Source organism: Oryctolagus cuniculus, chromosome 1 (genome assembly GCF_964237555.1).
Source record: "Oryctolagus cuniculus chromosome 1, mOryCun1.1, whole genome shotgun sequence".
Classification (NCBI taxonomy): domain Eukaryota; kingdom Metazoa; phylum Chordata; class Mammalia; order Lagomorpha; family Leporidae; genus Oryctolagus; species Oryctolagus cuniculus.
In genome coordinates this window covers 199432321-199455002 of record NC_091432.1, presented here as the reverse complement: position 1 = coordinate 199455002, position 22682 = coordinate 199432321, and the positions used below count along the sequence as shown (strand labels likewise).

Below are 22682 nucleotides of genomic sequence, written 5' to 3'. Positions count from 1 at the left end.
CTAAAGCCAGGAGCCAGGAGCTTCTTCTGGGTCTCCCATGAGGGTGCTGGGACCCAAGGACTTGGGCCATCTTTTTTTTTTTTTGAAAGGTAGAGTTACAGAGAGGCAGAGAGAGAGAAAGGGGCCCAAGGACTTGGGCCATCTTCTACTGCTTTCCCAGGCCACAGCAGGGAGGTAGATGGGAAGTGGAGCAGCTGAGACTCGAACCTATGCCCATATGGGAAGCCAGCACTGCAGGTGCCCTGCCCCCAATATTCTTTTAAAACATTAGGCCAAGTCATGTCACTTCACTATTCAAAACCCTCCATGGCTTCCTATCTTGCACAGAATGAAATCCAAATTTCTTACCCTAACCCTAAGGCCATGCATGACCTGTATCCCCACATCCACCTCACTCCTTGGTATCTCTTAAATTTACCTCCTAACTCTCCCCCTCACCCACCAAACGAAAGTCATATGTCAAGCATGCTCTGGCTGGCGCCACAACTCACTAGGCTAATCCTCTGCCTGCGGCGCCAGCACACCGGGTTCTAGTCCCGGTTGGGGCGCAGGTTCTGTCCCGGTTGCTCCTCTTCCAGTCCAGCTCTCTGCTGTGGCCCGGGAAGGCAGTGGAGGATGGCCCAAGTCCTTGGGCCCTGCACCTGCATGGGAGACCAGGAGGAAGCACCTGGCTTCTGGCTTTGGATCGGCACAGCACGCTGGCCACAACGCATCGGCCATAGCGACCACTTGGGCGGGGTGAACCAACGGTAAAAGGAAGACCTTTCTCTCTGTCTCTCTCTCACTGTCCACTCTGCCTGTCAAAAAAAAAATGCTCTTAAAAAATTATTTGAGAACAGTTTGAAGTTAACATTGTGAGCTAGTAATACAAAGGGTTCCCACTGAAACACATTCTTAAGGATACAGGGACAGCAACCAAAAAGAGAAGAAGAAAAAGAAGAAAAGCCAACAGTAACTGAAAGAAGCTAGGCAAAGAGTGGAGGCAGGTGGGTGGAGATGTCAATCAGCTCTAGCACTGGAGTTCTCTATTTTTATGAACTTTCTAGGATATACTTCCTAAAGAAATCAGTCCAGCTTAAAGGTAAGGAGAGAAATGGACAAATATGGGTCACCCAAAGTCCTAAGTCTACATGGCAGGCTTGATTCCAATTATGCTAAAGAAGTAATAGGGGCTAGGGTAGGCCCTGAGGCATAGCAGGTAAAGCCCGCCTCCTGCAACACTGGCATCCTATATGGGTGCCAGTTCAGGTCCTGGCTGCTCCACTTCTGATCCAGCTCCCTGCTAGTGTGCCTGGAAAAGCAGCGAAGGATGGCCCAAGTTCATAAGCCAAAGAAACTCCTGGCTCCTGGCTTCAGCCCGGTCCATCTCCAGCCATTGTGGCCATTTGGGGAGTGAATCAGCAGGTGGAAGATCTCTCTCCCTCCCTCCCTCCCTCACTCTCTGTAATACTTTCAAATTAATAAATTTTTTTTTTTAAAGTAATAGGAGACAGACATTTGGCACAGCAATTAAGATGCTGGTTGGGACACCCTCATCCCATATCAAAGTGTCTGGGTTCAAGTCCCAGCTCTGCTCCTGATTTCAGTTTCCTACTAATGCACATCCTGGTAAGCAAAATAGTTGGTCTCTGTAACCCACTTGAGAAACTTGAATGGAGTTCCCAGCTCCTGACTCAACCCGTACAGCCCTAGTCACTGCAAGGCATCTGGGGAGTCAACCAGCAGATGGTTCTGTCTCTTTCTGTCTCATAAATAATATGTTTTCCTACCCTTAAAAAAATAAAGTCATCAGAGACCCAAAAGAGTATTTTCAACCCATGAACTTATGGAGAAAAGATTCTGACATTGAAACAACTCAACCTCTCTGATGAGAATAAACATACTGACCTACAAAGTATTTCCTAGAAAGGGCAGAGCTTCCATTTTATTACAAATGGCATTTAATATTATCAAATTTTCACTCACTCTGTATCTAAAGCATTTGATATGACCCAGAGAACTCACTCTTTTTTTTACAGCTTGCCAGGGGACTTCAACACTTGCCAAAGTCAGAAACTGACAAAGCTTTGTTTCTGAATTACAGTAATGAAGCCTCTTATTCATCTCTCCCTACTCCCTACTGTCACTAGCCTACAGCCAAATGAATCCCAACCTGAGTGGTCAGTGCTGCTTGGGCTCCATACCTATCCCCAGGAAAAAAGGATTATTCAATGCTTTAACCAGTGTCCTGGAACTCAGCAGTAATTCACGGTTGCTGCATGCCTGGCCCTGACCTATTCAGTCTCCCTGTCATATCATGCCTTGAGACCAAGGCTGCTCATGAGTCTAACCTTGGGGACTTGATTTGTTCTCCTTCTTGGTAAACTGCCCATCTAACTGGTCTTCCAAACATGTTTACTTCCTCTTGGCAGGGTCTGTTATAGAGTGCTGACCAGCCTGAGACAGGGCCCTCCTACCTGATTAAACAGGGATGATCTACCTGAGTCTGATCCCCACCTGCTCCCACAGTGGCCTCTGTCACGCTGCACTCACTGTTGGGCCTCCCGGTGCTCTCAGTGGTCTTCCAACATGCTGACTGGTAGCCCAGCCATTTGCAGCTTACCCTCTGGCTACCACCTGCCCTGGGTGGAAAAGTGAACCCCGCAACTGTACAAGAATGCACTTCTGCTGCTTTAAGCCACCATGCTGTAGAACTTTGCTACAACCACCCTAGGAATCCCATATCCGACTTCACTTCATATTATCTCTCCCCAAGCAGCATCACCCACTCTAAGGATAACTCTGATTTCAGTTTCAGTCCTTTCTGGTCTCTTACAAAATGCAAGCTAACGGACTCATAACCAGAATTACCCAAATAAATATAAGTATACCTTTAAATTCAGAAACTACACGTGAAAAAGAGTACTCTTAATTAAAAGAAGTCCTCCGAAGAAGCCAGATATGAAATACTCAAAGTACTGAATAAAGAATGCTTCGCCACACCAATCCCAAGTTTCTCTTGGACTCTTGTCATCATTCCTATCATCTCACTTTGAATTTATGAGCTGCCTTTTAACAGATCCCCTGTGCTTTGCTGTGAGTTAGCATCACAGAAGCAGTCCTGCAGAGGCAGAAAGAACAAGTGAATGAGAAGCGTGGCATTCAGCACACTAGTGACCGCAATGGATTGGAGCCATGCATTGTTGCTGTGGATTCGTTCTGAGAGGAGCGTGGTGGGGGCAAGAGGCGGGAGTCACCACACAGACCCCAGGGAATAGGGTGAAAGCAGGCCTGGGGTAAGCACCCTGCAGACTCGTTTATTTTAGTTGCTACAGCAGCTTATATAGCCAAGGCAGCCAATCCGGTCAAGGGGTGGTCTATGCCCTAACCAATCACACCCTGTTGCCATGTGGTTTCCGAAGCCATCCAATCACAGCCTGTCGCCAGTCAGGCTCCATTGTCATGTGGTTTCCGAAACCATCCAATCACAGCCTGTTGCCAAGCAGTTTCTATTGCCAGTGGCCATCTTGGCATGGCCTTCTCATTCTACCACAATGCATTAAGCTGGAATCCCAGTTTTGCTTCTTACTAGCTCTATGAACTTGTACAAGTTATTTAATCTCTCTGACCCTATTTCCTAACAGAGTAGGCTAAAGACAAAGCACCCAGGTCCAAATCTAAGACTCACTACTTACTAGCTCCATGACCTTGAAGCCCTTTAACCTTACTGTGCCTCAGTTTCCTCATATACAAAAAGAAATAGAATAGCACTTGTTACACAGAATTGTTCCTAGGATTCGATGATTTAATACATACAAAGCACTTAAAAACTCAATGAGTGTTAATTTCTGCTGCTGCTGCCCCCACTACCACTATTACTGTCTGCAATGCCACTTACAGGAGCATAAAAAGAATAGAGGGGCCAACACTGTGGTGTAGCAGGTAAGGCCACCATCTGCAGTGTGGCATATGGGCACTGGTTCATGTCCTGGCTGCTCCATTTCTGACCCAGCTCTCTGTTATTGCCTGGGAAAGCAGTGGAAGATGGCCCAAGCTGAGCTTTGCCCCTATACCCATGTGGGAGACCCAGAAAAGGCTTCAGGCTCCAGGCTCCTGGCTTTGGATCAGTGCAGCTCCAGACATTGCAGCCATCTGGGGAGTGAACCAGAGGATGGAAGATATCTCTCTCTCTGCTTCTTATTCTCTGTAACTCTGCCTTTCAAATAAATAAATAAATCTTTAAAAAAAAAAAAAAAAAAAAAAAAAAGAAGAGGATGTGTATGACAGTACCCAACACACTGCCCTGCACATAAAAGATAGTAAATGTTTACTGAGTCAGAAATAAGCAGAAGAGAGAGACTCAAAAACGTAGTGGACTAGAGATGGACGTGTTGGCCAAGTCTTATGAAAGCCAGAGTATTAAATGTTTGGGATAGTAAGAAAGGCTAAAGCTGTTCTGAGGAATGCCATGTGGCCTCTCAGTGGAACTCTGGTCCACTGCAGCTTCCTCCAGTGTGGAGACAACACACCCGCCCAGTGTAGAGAGAACACCTCTGTGTCATCACTTGCAAGTCATGAGGCCTGTGACTCATCACCACATCCTGACAGTCTCAGCTTCATTCTCTGCACTGAAATATCGGCTGGGTCCAGAGCCGAGCTTTGCTGTTAGGCTTAACACTAACTCTTATTTGTACACAGTATTTTAAAAGGCTCAAAAACACTTGTACATGTATTTTATCATGTGCTTGGTAAGCAAGAATTATTAACTACAATATACAAATGAGACAACTGCATTGCAGTGGGGACATGAAGTACTTGTTCAATACCATAGGGCATTGGTTCTCAATAGGAGGTGATTTGTCCCATAGGAACATCTGGCACAGTCTAGAGACATTTTTGATTATCACAACTTGGGGGCTACTATTGGCATCTAGTGGGTAAAAGCCATGTATCCTGCTAAATATCCTATAATGCACAAGACAGCCCCTACAACAAAGAATTATCTGGTTCAAATGCCGACAGTGCTGAAGGCGAAAAACATTGTCATATGGCAAAAAAGGGTTAGTGATAGGGCAAGATGAGGAACACAGTACTTCTTCTAATGTACTGTACTACAAGGTGCAAGCACACCTACAAGTAGACAGAGAAAAGCTACTTACTTAAATAGTAAAATAGATAAACAAAGATCAATCAGCAAAGACCTCAAAAGGAACAATTCTGCTGGGGAAAAGCATCCCCACAACAGCCCCTTGTCAACCAGGGCTGTTCCCCCTAACTCTTGTTTTTGCTCAGTCTTTGGAGAATTCCTGTTCATTTATTTAGGGGATGATTACCTTGACAATGAAAGCAAGAAATGGGTAACAGTGGGAGAATGCCAAATGGGAGGGGTAAAAAGATTTGTGGGCTAAGCAAAATAATCCAGGGCATTCCAGTGGTCTTGAAATTGTTCATTTTTCACAATGTTCTCAGAAAGGCAATATCTCCAGCACATAATCATAGTACTGCAGTCAATTCTGTAATTGTAAAAATACAGTCTCATAGAAAGGCAACTTGTTCATTTTCTTGCTCGTTTTCTTTAAAATTTTACTTTAATCCTACTCAGCTTTTATTTACTAAATTATTTCTATTACCCTAATATTGGTGTGCCAAAACTGGAGTACAGTTATGCCTGCCTTTGAATGTAACAACGGTAAATGAATATAGGTGATATTAATAAGATTAATACTCAGTCTATTAGTAATCATGCTGAAAATTGCAGTCGAGCATTTTGGTTAAAATAGTCAACAACTGGAAAAGAAAAACGAAGTCTGCCTCTTAAACAAGAATTGCATACAGTGTGTCAAATATTGCTGGGTTTTTCAATCAGACCAAGAACTGAGGGAAGTGTTATTCCCAAGTGAGGAATTTCAGAACATTCTAGGCAAAGATACATACTGCATGCAAGTGATACGACACCTTAATTAGATTCAACCAGCAGACTGTATTATACTGCGACTCGGAACAATAGTTCTGAGCCAAGATTACAATAAATTTCAAAATCTATAATGTGTGAAATTAAATTCCACAATAATGCATAAAAGTCCTAATTTGAATCAATTTTCAACTTGCAAATACATGAAAAGCTAAAAAATGAAATTCAGAGTAAGAGAAACAAAGACGACATAGTATTAGTAAATAATAATAATTAGGAAGGCCAAATCTCTACTGAGCAACAAGTAGACATTTTCTACCACATTCATTCCACTGCAAAGGTACCAAATTTGCCAAAAATATCAAAACTGGATCTAACATATATTATTAGGAAGTAACACTTGTATTATTTTAAGGTCAGTTCCTTTCCACAAAGAATTAATTCAGATCTTCTAATACATTTAAGAAAAATAAATAAAAGTAGAGAACACTGATGTTTGTTGGTATATTCACCTTGTATTGATGAAGCAATATATTAATAATTAGTAGCATTAGTTCCATGGTTACTGTACAAATCTGAACTTACAGTGAAAGCAAATGAAGACAAATAAACAGTACAGAGGTTTAAGGTCCAGATAAGGAAAAATACAGTAAAGCTTAGCACTAAGTCAATAAGTTAGGATCACCAGGCTGGCACTGTGGCCCAGAAGGTTCAGTTGCCACCTATGACAGCAATATCACATATCAGCCCAACGGTTCGAATTCCAACTGCTCTGCTTCTGATCTGGATCCCTGCTAATGTGCCTGGGAAAGGCCAAACATGTGGGACACTTGGATAGATTGTCTGGCTCCTGGCTTCAGTTTGGCCCTGATCGGAATATTGTGGCCATGTGAAGTCTGAAACAGTGTATGGAAGATCTCTTTCTCTTTCTCCCTCCTCTCCCCTCCCTCCCCGCTTTCAAATAAATAGATGAGGGGCCAGTAGAGGATAAAGCCGCCACCTGTGGTGCTGGCATCCTATATGGGTGCCAGTTCGAGACCCCGCTGCTCCATTTCTGATCCAGCACTCTGCTATGGCCTGGGAAAGCAGTAAAAGATGGCCCAAGTCCTTGGGCACCTGCAACCAGGTGGGAGACCTGGAAGAAGCTCCTCACTCCTGGCTTCGGATCGGCGCAGCTCCAGCCCATGAAGCCAACTGGGGAGTGAACCAGCAGGCAGAAGACCTCTCTCTCTCTCTGCCTTTCCTTCTCTCTCTGTGTAACTCTTTGAAATAAATAAATAAATCTTTTAAAAATAGATGAATTTTTTATTAATTTACTAGCTACCTTCTATTAGTTATTTCTCCTTTTCCTTTAAGATTTATTCATTTATTTGAACTATGTCTATTGGTATTGTCACTTATTTTATCTTTAAGGATAAGACTACAAAATATTCATTAATGTATCTGATATTGATTAGAAATCAACACCCAGAACATTTAGCACTGGTCCTCTTCTATTCAGTTTTTTTTATTTTAAGATTTATTCATTTATTTAAAAGGCAGAGTAACAAAGAGATAGGGAGATCTTCCGTCTGCTAGTTCACTCCCCAAATGGCCAAAACAGCCAGTTCTGGGAAAGGGTAAAGCTAGGAGCCAAGAACTATATCCTGGCTTCCCACAAGAGTGGCAAGGGCCTAAGTACCTAGGCCATCTTCTGCTGCCTTCTCAGACACATTAGTAGGAAGCTGGATTGGAAGCAGAGCAGCTATGACTCAAATTAGCACTCTGAAATGATATGCTAGCACCACCGGCAGCAGTTTAACCCGCTGCACCACATCATCTCCTCTATTCAGTTTTCTAATCAACAACATAGACAAATAAGTATTTAAGAAATATATGGGGGGCCGGCACTGTGGTGTAACGGGTAATGCCACCGCCTGCAGTGCTGGCATCCCATATGGGCACCAGTCTGGGTCCTGGTTGCTCCACTTCCAATCCAGCTCTCTGCTATGGCCTGGGAAAGCAGTGGAAGACGGCCCAAGTCCTTCGACCCCTGCACCTGTGTGGGAGACACAGAAGCTGCTCCTGGCTCCTGGCTTCAGATCAGCACAGCTGCGCCCACTGTGGCCAACTGAGGAGTGAACCAGCGGATGAAAGACCTCTCTCTCTGCCTCTCCTTCCCTCTCTGTATAACTCTGACTTTCAAATAAATAAATAAATGTGGGGTTTTTTGTTGTTGTTGTTGTTGTTGTTGTTGTTGTTGTTTTTAAAGAAGAAAAGAAATACATGGGGCCAGCGCTTGCTACAGCATATTCAAGCCAGGGCCTGTAGCAGCTGCATTTCATATGGGCTCCAGTTCGAGTCCCAGCTGCTCTACTTCCCATCCAGCTCCCTGATGGGGCACCTGGAAAATCAGTGGAAAATGGCTCAACTCTTTGGGCCCTTCCACCCACATGGGAGACTGGAGGAAGCTCCTCACTTCAGCCTGGCCCAATTGTTGCAGCCATCTGGGAAGTGAACCAGCAGATGGAAGATCTCTTTCTCTCTCCTCTAAATCTGCCTTTCAAATAAATAAATAAATATTTAAAAAATATACAAATAGGCATACTTCTGACAGTAACAGCTGCCATTACATGAGAGCAGAATCAACACTCAAAAATTCAACAGGGGCCACTGTCATGGTATAGTGGGTTAAGCAGCCACCTTTGACACCAGCAACCCATATGGGTGATGGTTTGTGTCCTAGCTGCTCCACTTCCAATCCAGCTCCCTGCTAACATGCCTGAGAAAGCAACAGAAGATAGTCCAACTGCTTGGGTCCCTGAACCCACATGGGAAACCCAGATGAAGCTACTGGCTCCAGGCTTAGGCCTGGCCCAACTCCAGCCACTGTGGTCATTTGGGGAGTGAACCAGCAGAGAGAAGACCTCTCTATGCCTCTCCCCATCTCTGTAATTCTGCTTTTCAAATAAATAAATATTTTTTAAAATTCAATGGGGCAGACATTTGGCACAGCAATTAAGATGCTGGTTCAAGTCCCAGCTGCTCCACATCCGATCACACTCTCTGCTGTAGCTTGGGAAAGCAGTGAAAGATGGCCCAAGTCTTTGGGACCCTGCACCTTCACTGGAGACCTAGAGGAAGCTCCTGGCTCCTGGCTTTGGATCAGCTCAGCTCTGGCCATTGCAGCCATTTGGGAAGTGAACCAGCAGATGGAAGACCTTTCTCTGCCTCTCTAACTTTGACTTTGAAGTAAATAAATAAATCTTTAAAAAAAAATTCTACCTTCACTTTTGATTCAGCTTCCTGCTAATATAGATCTTGGGAGGCAGCAGCTGATGGCTCAAGTACTTGAGCCCCTGCCACCCACGAGGGATACCTGCATGGAATTCCAGGCTCCTGGCTTCAGCCTGGCCCAGCCCTAGCTATTGCAGGCATTTGGGAAGTGAACCAATGGATGGAAGATCAATCTCTCTCCCTCTCTCTGCCTTTCAAGTAGATGAAAATAATAAATATTTTTTAAAGATATGCAACATACATACTTCAGAAAGCTCCCATCCCCTTGAAGGGGGGAGGTGGGGAACTAAGAAAAAAGGCAAAAAGAAATTCAACTAAGGGCCCAGCATTGTAGTATAGCAGTTAAAACTGCTGCCTGCACCTTTTGGGTGCCAGTTTGTGTCCCAGCAGCTCCGCTTCTGATCCAGCTCCCTACTAAGGGCCTGGGGAAAAAAAAGTGGAAAATGGCCCAAGTGCTTGGGCCCCTGCACCCATATGGGAGACCTGGAAGAAACTCCTGGTTTCGGCCTAGCTACTACAGCCATCTGGGAGCAAACTAGCAGATAGAGGATCTCTCTGTCTCTCCGTCTCTCTCTCTCTGTAACTCTTTCTAATAAAAGATATTTTAAAAAAAAAATCAGTAAAAAGATTAATGCATATCCTCTGGGCAGAAGTAATTTCAACAGAACTCAAAAAAGCATAACTTTGTTTCTGTACACCTACTTACAGAGACCCAGATTTGGCCTGCAAAGACACCTCCCCTGGGGGGTGGGCTCTACCCTAACAATTAAGATGATGGTTAGGATGGCTACACCTCATATCAAAGTGCCTGGGTTCAATTCCTGGTTCCAGCTCCTAACTCCAACTTCCTGCTAATGCAGACCCTGGGAGGCAATGGTGATGGCCTGAGTCACTGGGTCCATATCACCCACATAAAAGACGTGGATTGAGTTTCTGGCTCCCAGTCTTGGCTCCCCCAGCCACTGCAAACATTTGCAGAGTGAACAAATGTATGAGAGCGCTCTCTGTCTCTAAGTAAAATGTTTTAAATACTTAAAAACAAGTCACTTTCCCTGGCTTCCACATTAGTTTTTGGAGTTCAAAATTCATTGAAAACTTTATCATTCTACCTTTTTAAAAAAAATCTACACTAGCAAACCAGATTCAACAGCATCTTAAAAGGATTATATATCCATAACCAATAATATTTAATCCTGGAATGCAGGGATGGTTCAACATACTCAGGTCAATCAATGTAATACAACATATAAACAAAATTAAAGAAAAATGACATGATCATCTAATTTGATGCAGAAAGAGGGTGGTATTCTGGCATAGTGGGTAAAGCCACTGACTGAGTGCCAGCATTCCATACGGGCACCAGTTTGTGTCATGCTGTTCCACTTCCGATCCAGTTCGCTGCTAATGGCCTGGGGAAAGCAGCATCAGATGGCCCAAGTATTTGGGTCCCTACCACCCACATGGGAGACCTAGAAGAAGCTCCCGGCTCCTGGCTTCGGCCAGGCCCAGTCACTCTATTGAAGCCATCTGGAGAGTGAACTAGCATATGGAGGATATCTCTCTCTCCCTCTCTTCCTCCCTCCCTCTGTGTAATACTGACTTTCAAATAAATAAATAAATCTTTAAAAAAACTTTTTAAAGATATTTTTAATTATTTATTTGAAAGGTAGAATTACAGACTGTGAGAGAGACAGAGAAATGTCTTCCTTCCATTGGTTCACTCCCTAAATGGCCACAACGGCCAGAGCTGTGCTGATCCGAAGCCAGGAGCCAGGTGCTTCCTCCTGGTCTCCCATGCGGATGCAGGGGCTCAAGGACTTGGACCATCTTGTACTGCTTTCCCAGGTCACAACAGAGAGCTGGATCAGAAGAAGAGCAGCCAGGACTAGAACTGGCGCCCACATGGGATGCCAGCACTGCAGGTGGAGGATTAACCTACTGTACCACTGCGCCGGCCCCTAAAAACACAAAAATTATGGGGAAAAAACATGACAAAAGTCAATAGTCCTTTCATGATAAAAATACTAAACAAACTAGGAACAGAGGAGTTTGTGCTAGGGCTTACAAGGTTAAGCCTCAGTCTGCAGCAGTGGCATCCCATATAGGCACTGGTTTGAGTCCCAGCTGCTCCACTTTCAATGCAGCTCCCTGCTACTGCACCTGGCATAGCAGCAGAAGATGGCCTAAGTGCTTGGGATACCCAGCAGAAGATCCTAGCTCCTGGCTTCAACCTAGCCCCGCCCCATCCATTGCAGCCATTTGGGGAATGAACCAGAGATGGAAGACTTCTCTCTCTCTCTAACTCTGCCTTTCAAATAAATACAATAAATTTAAAAATAAAATGAAATAAAACAGGAATATGGCTGGCGCCGTGGCTCAATAGGCTAATCCTCCACCTGCGGCACCAGCACCCGGGGTTCTAGTCCCAGCTGGGGCACCAGATTCTGTCCCGGTTGCCCCTCTTCCAGTCCAGCTCTCTGCTGTGGCCCAGGAGTGCAGTGGAGGATGGCCCAAGTGCTTGGGCCCTGCACCTGCATGGGAGACCAGGAGAAGCACCTGGCTCCTGGCTTCAGATCAGTGCGGTGCGCTGGCCACAGCGCGCCAGCCGCAGCAGCCATTGGGGGGTGAACCAACGGAAAAGGAAGACCTTTCTCTCTATCAAAAAAAAAAAAAGAAAAAGAAAGAAAACAGGAGGAGGAGGAAACTACCTCAACAAAATAAAAGCCACACATAAAAAAATCCTTGTTATGACATTCAGCTGTGAAAGACTGAAAGCTTTCCACCTAAATCAGAAACAAAACAAGGATGCCAACTTTCATTACTTCTGTTCAACACAGTAACAGAAATCCCAACTAGACTGCTCAGGCAATCAGTAAGTAAAACTCTGACATAACTCACAATTTAAGAGGTACAGAGGGCATAGAATGAAATCCCCCTTCTATCTCTTTACTCTAATTTCCCTTGCCAGAAGGAAGAGTAAGCAACAACTGCTATCTCCTTCTGTATGTGAACAAGCAGTATCAATATGCCTCTCCTTTCTTTTTTACAAAAATGACAGCACACTATATATACTTTTATAAAAAAGATTTATTTGGGACCGGCATCGTGGCTCACTTGGTTAATCCTCTGCCTTCAGCACCAGCATTCCATATGGGCGCTGGGTTCTAGTCCCGGTTGCCCCTCTTCCAGTGCAGCTCTCTGCTGTGGCCTGGGATTGCAGTGGAGGATGGCCCAAGTGCTTGGGCACCTGCACCCGCATGGGAGACCAGGAAGAAGCACCTGGCTCCTGGCTTCGGACTGGTGCAGCGCTGGCCGTGATGGCCATTTGGGGAGTGAACCCACGGAAGGAAGACCTTTCTCTCTGTTCTCTCTCTCACTGTCTGTAACTCTATCTGTCAGAGTTAGAGAGATCTTCCATCTGCTGGTTCACTCTCAGATGGCCACAATGACCACCACTGAACCAAGCCAAAGCTAGGCTAGGAGCATCTTCTGGGTCTCCCATGTGGGTGGTAGGGGCATGGGGAGTTGGCCCATCTTCTGCTGCTTTCCCAGGCCATTAGCAAAGAGCTGGATCTGAAGCAGAGCAGCCAATACACAAGCCAGTGCCCATATGGGATGCTGGCATTGCAGGTGGCAGTTTTACCCACTATGCCACAATGCCAGCCCCTATATACACTGTTCTACACCTTGCTTTTTCACTTAACAATAATCTGAGATATCATTTCATTATTAGAACTTAACGAACCTTCCTCACTCATTTTTATAGCCACAGTGTATTCTACTGTAAAGATGTAATATGACTTAACTACATTTTCCAAAAGAAAAAGAAAGCACTAATAAGATCCACAAGAATTAAGAAATAAAAAGGTCACATAGTAAAAAGCAAGCACTGTATTACTCTGCGTTGAGATACAGACCCTTGGAGAGCATTTAAACATCACACAACCCAAAAGAATACCCAAGGCCGTGTCTCCAACCCTGACTTATTCATTCACTATTACAAGTTATTCATTATTTATTATTAACATGATAGATAAGCTACCAAACCAGCTCTTTCAAAATTGGAAAAGAGTTTTCTCCATCAAATTAAAGACCCATTACTTTCCAAATATCCCATTTAAACAATACATCAAAAAAAGCAATCATATCAGAATAGCCAGGAAAACTGAAGGGGAAAAAACAGAACAACAAGAAAAGACTAATTCCATTAGACATTAACAAAAAGTTATTGTGTAGGTACAGTAATTAAAACAATTAGTTAGGGGCCAGTGCTGTGGGATAGTGGTTAAAGCCGCCGGCTGTGGCACCAGAATCCCATGTGGGTGCCGGTTGGAGTCCTGGCTGCTCTACTTCTGATCCAGCCTGGAAAAGCAGTGGAAAACGGCACAAGTGCTTGGGCCCCTGCACCCACTTGGGAGAACCAGAACAAGTTCTTGGCTCCTGGCTTCAGATCAGCCCAGCTCTGGCCTTTGCAGCCATTTGGGGAGTGAACCAGCACATGGAAGCTCACTGTCTCTTCTTTTTTCTCTATATTTCTGCCTTTCAAATAAACATTAAAACAAACAAACAGAGAAATGTGTAAATGTAGGAATTGGGTATTGTAAATAAAACCATCATTCCAAATAACTGGAAAAATAATTCATTACTAATAAATAGTATTGGGACAGCCAGCTAACCAACCATAATAGTAATAATAATATAGTAATAATAATAGTTGTTATTATTATTATTATAGATGCCTAAAAACTATCACAGATCAGAACAGGCTAAATTGACATGATGACTAAATGTAACAGGGTGTCCCAGAAGGATATTAGCAGAGGAAAAAGATACCAGGGGAAAACTAGCAGAAATCACATTACTGAATTAAAAGTAATATACTGACGCTAGTTCCTCAGTTACAACAAATGTACTAAAGGAACACAAGATGTTAACAATAAGGAACACTGAGTGAGGGGACAAATAGAAACTATTCACAACTTTTTAAAATAAAAGGTTTATCTAAAAGTTTACAAAGCCACGTCTTGGGGCCTGCACTGTGGCATAAAGCTACCACTTGCAGAGCTGGAATCCCATACAGGCACTGGTTCGAGTCCCAGCTGCCTCACTTCCAATCCAGCTCCCATGCACCTGGGAAAAGTAGCAGAAAATGGCCCAAATGCTTGGGCCCCCTATCACCCATGTGGGAGATCCAGATGAAGCTCCTGGCTCCTAGCTTTGGACTGGCCCAGCCCTGGCTGTTGCATAGATATGGGAAGTGAACCAGAGGATGGAACATTTCTTCCTGTCTCTCTAACTCTCCCTTTCAAATAAAGAGAATAAATCTTTTAAAAAGAAAATATGCCGAGTTGACCTTTTTTTTTTTTAAGATTTAATTTAGGGGCTGGTGCTGTGGCATAGTAGGTAAAGCCACTGCTTGCAGCACTGGCATCCCACATAGGTGCCAATTCAAGTCTTGGCTTCTCCGCTTCTTATCCAGCTCCCTGAAATGGTCTGGGAAAGCAGCAGAACATGCCCAAGTGCTGGGGCCCCTGCACCCCCATGGGAGACTTGAACAAAGCTCCTAGCTCCTGGCTTCAGATCAGCCCAGCTCTGGCCATTGCAGCCATTTGGGGAGTGAACCAATGGAGAGTTCTCACTCTTTTTCTGTCTCTATCTCTCTCCTTCTCTTTGTAACTCTGCCTCGCAAATAAATAAAATTAAAAAAAAATTATTGGGCCGGCGCCGCGGCTCACTAGGTTAATCCTCCGCCTAGCGGCGCCGGCACACCGGGTTCTAGTCCCGGTCGGGGCGCCGGATTCTGTCCCGGTTGCCCCTCTTCCAGGCCAGCCCTCTGCTGTGGCCAGGGAGTGCAGTGGAGGATGGCCCAGGTGCTTGGGCCCTGCACCCCATGGGAGACCAGGAAAAGCACCTGGCTCCTGGCTCCTGCCATTGGATCAGCGCAGTGCGCCGGCCGCAGCGCGCCGGCCGCGGCGGCCATTGGAGGGTGAACCAACGGCAAAGGAAGACCTTTCTCTCTGTCTCTCTCTCTCACTGTCCACTCTGCCTGTCAAAAAAAAAAATTAAAAAAAAAAATTATTTATTTATTTATTTGAAGTCAGAGTTACAGAGAGGCAGAGACAGAGAGAGAGAAAGCAAAGTCTTCCATCCACTGGTTCACTTTCTAGATGGCCATGATGACCAGAGCTGCGCTGATCCGAAGCCAGGAGCCAGGAGCTTCTTCTAGGTCTCACACGTGGATGCAAGGGCCCAAGAACTTGGGCCATCTTCTACTGCTTTCCCAGACCATAGCAGAGAGCCGGATAGGAAGTGGAGCAGCCAAGGCTTGAATTGGCACCCATATGGGATGCCTGAACTGCAGACAGTAGCTTTACCCAATACACCACAGCACCAGTCCATACATAAAATTTTTTTTTTTAAGATTTATTTTATTTATTTGAAAGAGTTACAGAGAGAGGTAGAGACAGAGAGAGAGGTCTTCCATCTGCTGGTTCACTCCCCAGATGGCCGCAATGGCTGGAGCTGTGCCGATCTGAAACAGGAGCCAAGAGCTTCCTCCGGGTCTCCCACACAGGTGCAGGGGCCCAAGGACTTGGGCCATCTTCTATTGCCATCCCAGGCCACAGCAGAGAGCCAGACCAGAAGAGGAGCAGCCGGGACTAGAACTGGAGTCCATATGGGATGTCGGCGCTTCAGGCCAGGGCTTTAACCTACTGCACCACAGCGCTGGCCCAATCCCTAAAATAAATTTTTAAAAGATTTATTTATTTATTTATTTGAAAGGCAGAATTACAGAGAGACAAAAAGAGGCCTTCCATCTGCTGGTTCACTCCCTAAATGGCACAATGGCTAGGGCTGGGCTGGTCGGAAGCCAGGAGCCAGGAGCTTCTTCTGGATCTCCCATACAGGTGCAGGGGCCCAAACACTTGGGCCATCCTCCGCTGCTTCCCCAGGCACATTAGCAGTGAGTTGGATCGGAAGTGGAGCAGCTGGCACTCCAACTGTTGATCATATGGGATGCCAGTGTCACAGGTGGTGGCTTTACCTGCCGTGCTACAACGCTGGCCCTGACCACTCTTGACTGATGATCTTCAAAGCCGGGGCATGTGCACTCCAGAGGATATGATAGAATGATACATTGCGATGTGGAAAGAAAATAGTAAGACTTCTATTTATATTTTCTACTAAAAATGAGACAAAAGTCAAGCTTTGCTGACATTTAGTACACACATTGGTACTGGCACTGGCACTAGTCCTTACATAAACTACATCATGAAATGCTGCTCAGGAAGAATGGAGGTGTCACATTCCATTGAGTGCAACAGTGCCACACAACAGAAGACTGTGGTACTGGGTTTCACCACTGTTGGTGTATTGTGAAGTTCACAATGTTTGTATCAGCCCAGTTAAACAGATTATTATAATATCTGGCTTAACTAAACTAAATCCTCACAAAACAGCCAAGGGCTCAAAAAGATTCTTACAAAGAAATCACAGATTAAAGATAAGAGGTTTCTCTAGGATAGGATATAAGAAAAACTACTAATTCAAATAAATAAAAATTGAAAACTAAACGAGTGCCCTAGAATTGGTGTTCTACAGGGTGGGCAACAGGGCAAGTAGGACTACCACTTTAACTCTCTGTGCTACTTCCCAAAAGTAAGAGTTGCTTCAGGTTAGTTCCCTACCTGTAGGTGTCCATCCACACATGACATCTGACCACTCTTCCTCCTGTTTCTCCCATCTCTCTGTCTACTCTATCAAGAATGCTCTCGGGCACCAGCGCCATGGTTCACTTGGTTAATCCTCCGCCTTCAGTGCCAACATCCCATATGGGTGCTGGGTTCTAGTCCCGGTTGCTCCTCTTCCAGTCCAGCTCTCTGCTGTGGCCAGGGAGGGCAGTGGAAGATGGCCCAAGTGCTTGGGCCCCTGTACCCACTCGGGAGACCAGGAGGAAGCACCTGGCTCCTGGCTTCAGATCAGCGCAGCGCCAACCATAGCAGCCATTTGGGGAGTGAACCAATGGAAAGAAGACCTTTCTCTCTGTCTATCTATAACTCTGCCTGTCAAATAAATTTAAAAAAAAAAAAAAGGAATGCTCTCACATCCCTTTCTGAAGCACTTCTATCTACCCTTGTTTTAAAACCTGATAGGCCTGCTACTGCCTCCACTAAGAAATCAGCCCCCAGCAGACAATTATCAAAGTGTTTGTCCATACCTTTTAGTATCTTGTACAAAGCAAACATTCAGAAAATATTTGTTAGACAGAAGTAAGTATGTTTCAGAGAAACTGTTCTGCTGGCCTGACCTTGATTTGCTAGGGAGCCCAATATCATGCTTTCTCCCTCTTTACATTATCTTCCTTTGTTAGCTTGCTTTAAAATTAACTCTTAAAAAAAGATTTTACTATTTTACTTGCTATATATGCATTTTTAAATAAATACAATTCATGTATTATAAAACTTATCCTTTTAAAGTGTACAACTGTGTGGATTATAGTATACTCACAAGGTTGTACAATCATCACTATTTTTTAATTCTGGAATCTTTTCACCATCCCCAAAGGAACTCCACACTCATTAGCAGTCGACTCCCCACCCCAACTCTCAATCAACCACTAATCTACTTTTTGTCTCTGACAGACATGATTTTAACAAAGCTTACCATACTCTTAACTGTGCTTTTAGTGTACACCTTAAAGCCAAGCGTTTCCTTCTAAACAAATGGGGGGGTCTTAGATTACTATGACTTAATAGGAAAATGTAATTTATTTTTTTTTTTTTTTTTTGACAGGCAGAGTGGACAGTGAGAGAGAGAGACAGAGAGAAAGGTCTTCCTTTGCCGTTGGTTCTCCCTCCAATGGCCGCCGTGGCCAGCGCGCTGCTGCCGGCGCACTGCGCTGATCCAATGGCAGGAGCCAGGTACTTATCCTGGTCTCCCATGGGGTGCAGGGCCCTAGTACTTGGGCCATCTTCCACTGCACTCCCTGGCCACAGCAGAGAGCTGGCCTGGAAGAAGGGCAACCGGGACAGAATCCCAGCGCCCCGACCGGGACTAGAACCCCGTGTGCTGGCACCGCAAGGCGGAGGATTAGCCTAGTGAGCTGCGGCGCCGGCCTGGAAAATGTAATTTAACACAGCAACTTACTAAGTTGTTATTTCAAGCTATAATACAAAAACTCTTACCAGGAAAATCAGCTTACATATTTACTCACCTTAGTTCAGAGGCATCCTAAAATACAGAATACTTTGCTTGTTTTTGTTTTGTTAAACTTTTTATTGAAGTATAATACACATAAAGAAGTGTATGAAGAGGATATCTTGATGAATTTTCAAAAACTCAATAGACAAATACAACCAGCACCCAGATAAACAACAGGCACCCCTACTACTCCCAACCTCAATTACACTCAAATGAAAACTATCTTGGTTTCTAACAGCACATATTACTTTAGCCTGTTTTTGTAATTTCATAAATGGAAACAATATAGCATGCAGTGTAGAAAACTTTTACATTGGGGCCAGTGCTGTGGTGCAGCAGGTTAACACCCTGGCCTGAAGCACTGGCATCCCATACGGGTTCAAGTTCAAGACCCAGCTGCTCCACTTCTAATCCAGCTCTCTGCTATGGCCTGGGAAAGCAGTAGAAGATGGCCCAAGGCCTTGGGCCCCTGCATCCATGTAGGAGACTCCAAAGAAGCTCCTGACTCCTGGCTTAGGATCAGTGCAGCTCCAACCATTGCAGTAAATTGAGTGAACCAGAGGATGAAAGACCTCTCTCTCTCTCTGCCTCTCCTCTCTCTGTGTAACTCTGACTTTCAAATAAATAAATAAATCTTAAAAAAAAAAAATACCTTTTACATTGGAATTCTATGCCCTGCAATACTCACCATAATCTTCTTGTACAAAGCCATGACATTATCATCATCAAATGGTAAATATCCACACATAAGTACGTATAAGAGTATGCCCATGCTCCAAACATCTGCCTGAAAGGGGGAAAGAAAGTCATTAAAAAAAAAAAAACAGGTGCCAGTTCAAGTTCCAGCTGCCCCACTTCTGATCCAGCTCCCAGCTAATGCACCTGGGAAAGCAGCAGATGGGCCCCTGCACACACACACAGGAGACTGAACACAGTAGCAGGATCCTGGCTTCATTCTGGCTCAGCCCCAGCCATCTGGGGAGTGAACCAGCAAATGGAATCAATGTCTCTCTCTCTCTCTCTCTCTCTCTCTCTCTCTCTCTCTTTCAAATAACTAAATAAATATTTTTTAAAAATTTAGAACACATTTCAGATGTCAGGATGCTTAACAGAATCACAGAATCTCTATAAAGCTGGAAAAGGGCTCAGGGATCATCCACTTCAACCTGCCATTCTACAGACAGGGAACCTGCAGTCCAAAAAGGAAGGCTGTCCAAAGTCACCGCTCTGAGGCCTCTGGACTTCCAGTTCATGTACTCTCCTCCAGCTGGACTCCAACACTTAATAGAAAATAATTTCCAGCTGGCTGGGCTGGCTTAGACTCGATAAAGAAATGAAGCCAGGTTTCTGATTCTGAAAGATAATTCTACAATGCTCTTGAGGGTGTAGGTTATATGAGGATTATGTAAACAGGCATGAGGATGTCAAAACAAGTCTTAAAATTTCCTGATAATCTGCAAATGTGTATAAGCTGCACTGTAAAATCCTTTCTGTGTAGAGAAATCTGAATAAAGTTCAGTGATTAACTTTTCAAATAGAGAGGATACAAATTAGCCTGCCAGCACAAAGAGCCCTACAATCTCAAAATCCAAAAGCAGCTTAACCTTCATATGAGCTCTCCATGGGTGCCAAGAGGCCTAAGCAGTAACTATTTACTCAGGCAGTATTTGGCCTTCGTCAACAATGACAACACCATTAGCTGAGGAGAACTCATAGCTCCTTAGGAAAATTTTCAGAAACAAAGACAGCAGAGGGGCAGAGAAACAGGCAACAGAGTTAAGATAACTTGAGTACCATGAGAAATCTACGCAGCACCTATATGAGTACTAGGTAACCCAATTCTAATCTTATCTACTGAATCACATCAAGTTATTAGGATTCTACTGTGATACCTCAAGTGAACGATTTGCTCTAAAATCTGACATCTGAGAGATGTCAAATATTTAATCTATACACGGAGGCATGATGGCATGGCTATCATGATCAGGATCTTAAACTAAAAGCCAAGACACTTCACAAGAAAGAGTAAGCTAACATGGCCTTGTCAAGTACCATAAGAGGTCAACAGAATATGTATGGGATTAAACTAACAAACAAAATAACAGTAACATCCCCATAGAAATCTATCAAAGTCCACTAAAAAGAACAAACTGGAAAAGTGTTCTTCAGTTAACTCATCAAAGCACCTTCACTTCACTGTTTCAAATTAGGTACAAAATTAGTTAACGGAGCTGATGCTTTGGTGTTGTGGGCTAAGCCTCTGAGTGTGTTGGCAGTATCCCATATGGGCACCGGTTCATGTCCCGGCTCCTCCTCTTCTGATCCAGCTCTCTGCTATGGCCTGGGAAAGCAGTACAAGATGGCCCAAGTCCTTGGGTCCCTGTACCCACAAGACACCTGGAAGAAGCTCCTGGATCCTGGCTTCAGATCAGCTTGGCTCCAGCCGTTGCAGCCATTTGGGGAGTGAACCAGCAGATGGAAGACCTTTCTCTCTGTCTCCTCCTCTGTCTATAACTCTCTCTCTCTCTCAAATAAATAAAATCTTAAAAAAAATTATTTAACTAAAATCATAAGCCAAACCAAAATGTAATCCACAGGCTACCAATTGCCAAATAAGAAATAAAGAATCAGGAGGAAAAGAGTTTTAAGAAATTTCCTGTGAGAAATTATTGAAGGAATTTAAGTTATTTGTCATGGAACATGGTCTTAGAGCATGGGCATCAGAATCTCTGCTAATTTTATTTCCCTATTTATGTATCTGAGAGGCGGAGACAGTTCTCATCCACTGGTTCATGCCCTAAATGCTCACGACAACCAGAGCTGGGTCAGGGCCAAAGCTGGGAGCCAGGAACTCAAATCCAGGTCTCCCACATGGGTGGCAGGAACTCAATTACTTGAGCCATCACCACTGCCTGCCTGGGTCCACACTGGCAAGAAACTGGACTCAGAAGCCAGATTCAGGAATTAAACGTAGGTTCCCCAATGTAGGATGTATAGGATGGAGGTATCTTTTTTTTTTTTTTAAAGATGTATCTATTTGAAACGCAGAGCGACAGAGACAGAGAGATAGATAGAGCGAGATAGATCTTTTATCTTTTATCTACAAGTTCACTCACAAAATGCCTTTAACTGCTGGGGCCCAGCCAAGTTGAAGGTTGGAGATAGGAACTCCATCTGGGTCTCCCACATGGGCAGCAGAGACCAAGTAATTGAGCCATCATTTGCTGTATTCCCAAGAGCATTAGCAGAAAGCTAGATCCAAAGCAGAGTAGCATAGACTAGAACCAGCAACTCCAATATAGGATGGCATTTTGACATGGGACATGGCTATCCAAGTGGCAGCTTACACCATGGAGCCATAATGTCCACCCCAAGCACCCAAGCATCTTAACTGTTGGGCTAAATCCTCACTCTTTCTAGTGCTTATTTTAAAATTAAAATACTTAAAGCCTCACCTAAAAAAACAAAACCAAATTCTGAGGGAATAGTCCTCAGTGCTTTTAACGAGTGTCCCAGATGTTTCTTCAATACACTGTCCTCAAGACACTGTTCTTAGAAGGATGAAAAGTCCAACAACATGGACAAGTAAACAACACATGGGGACATGGCTCAATAGGCTAATCCTCCGCCTGCGCCTGGTTCGTTCGTTCGTTCCTCCGTTCCTCCCTCCCTCCCTCCCTTCCCTCCTTCCTTGACAGTTAAGACAGTGAGAGAGAGAGAGACAGAGAGAAAGGTCTTCCTTCCGTTGGTTCACCCCCAAAATGGCCACCACGGCCGGCACTACGCAGATCTGAAGCCAGGAGCCAGGTGTTTCCCCCTGGTCTCCCATGTGGGTGCAGGGCCCAAGCACCTGGGCCATCTTCCACTGCCTTCCCGGGCCACAGCAGAGAGCTGGCCTGGAAGAGGAAAAACCGGGACAGAATCCAGCGCCCCAACCGGGACTAGAACCCGGGGTGCCAGCGCCACAGGCGGAGGATTAGCCTAGTGAGCGGCAGCGCCAGCCTGCAACTGCCTTTCAAATACATAAATAAATCTGATTTAAAAAAAAAAAAAAAAAGCCAAAAAATAAAAACCATGGAAGTATTATCCAATGACAAAAGAATCAACAATATATGACATATACTAAAAAGGATGAGATAGGGCCGGCATTGTGGTGTAGTGGGTAAAGCCATCACCTTCAATGGCAGCATCCCATATGGGCAGCAGTTTGAGTCGATCCAACTCCCAGCTAGTGGGTCTGGGAAGGGAGTGGATGGTCCAGTGCCTGAGCCCCTGAAGCCCACGTGGGAAATCCAAATGAAGCTCCTGGACCCCA

General features: G+C 44.6%; 1 protein-coding gene across 6 annotated transcripts in view; it reads right to left on the bottom strand.

Moving 5' to 3' along the window:
• The window catches only part of MELK (maternal embryonic leucine zipper kinase), an 84318-nt gene that overhangs the window by 43973 nt on the left and 17663 nt on the right, over nt 1-22682 (bottom strand). For all 6 annotated transcript variants that reach the window (XM_002707984.5, XM_008265306.4, XM_051844063.2 and 3 more), the window contains one exon: nt 19056-19154. In XM_002707984.5, coding sequence (XP_002708030.1) covers nt 19056-19154 — 99 coding nt within the window. The remainder of the gene's footprint in view (nt 1-19055; nt 19155-22682) is intronic.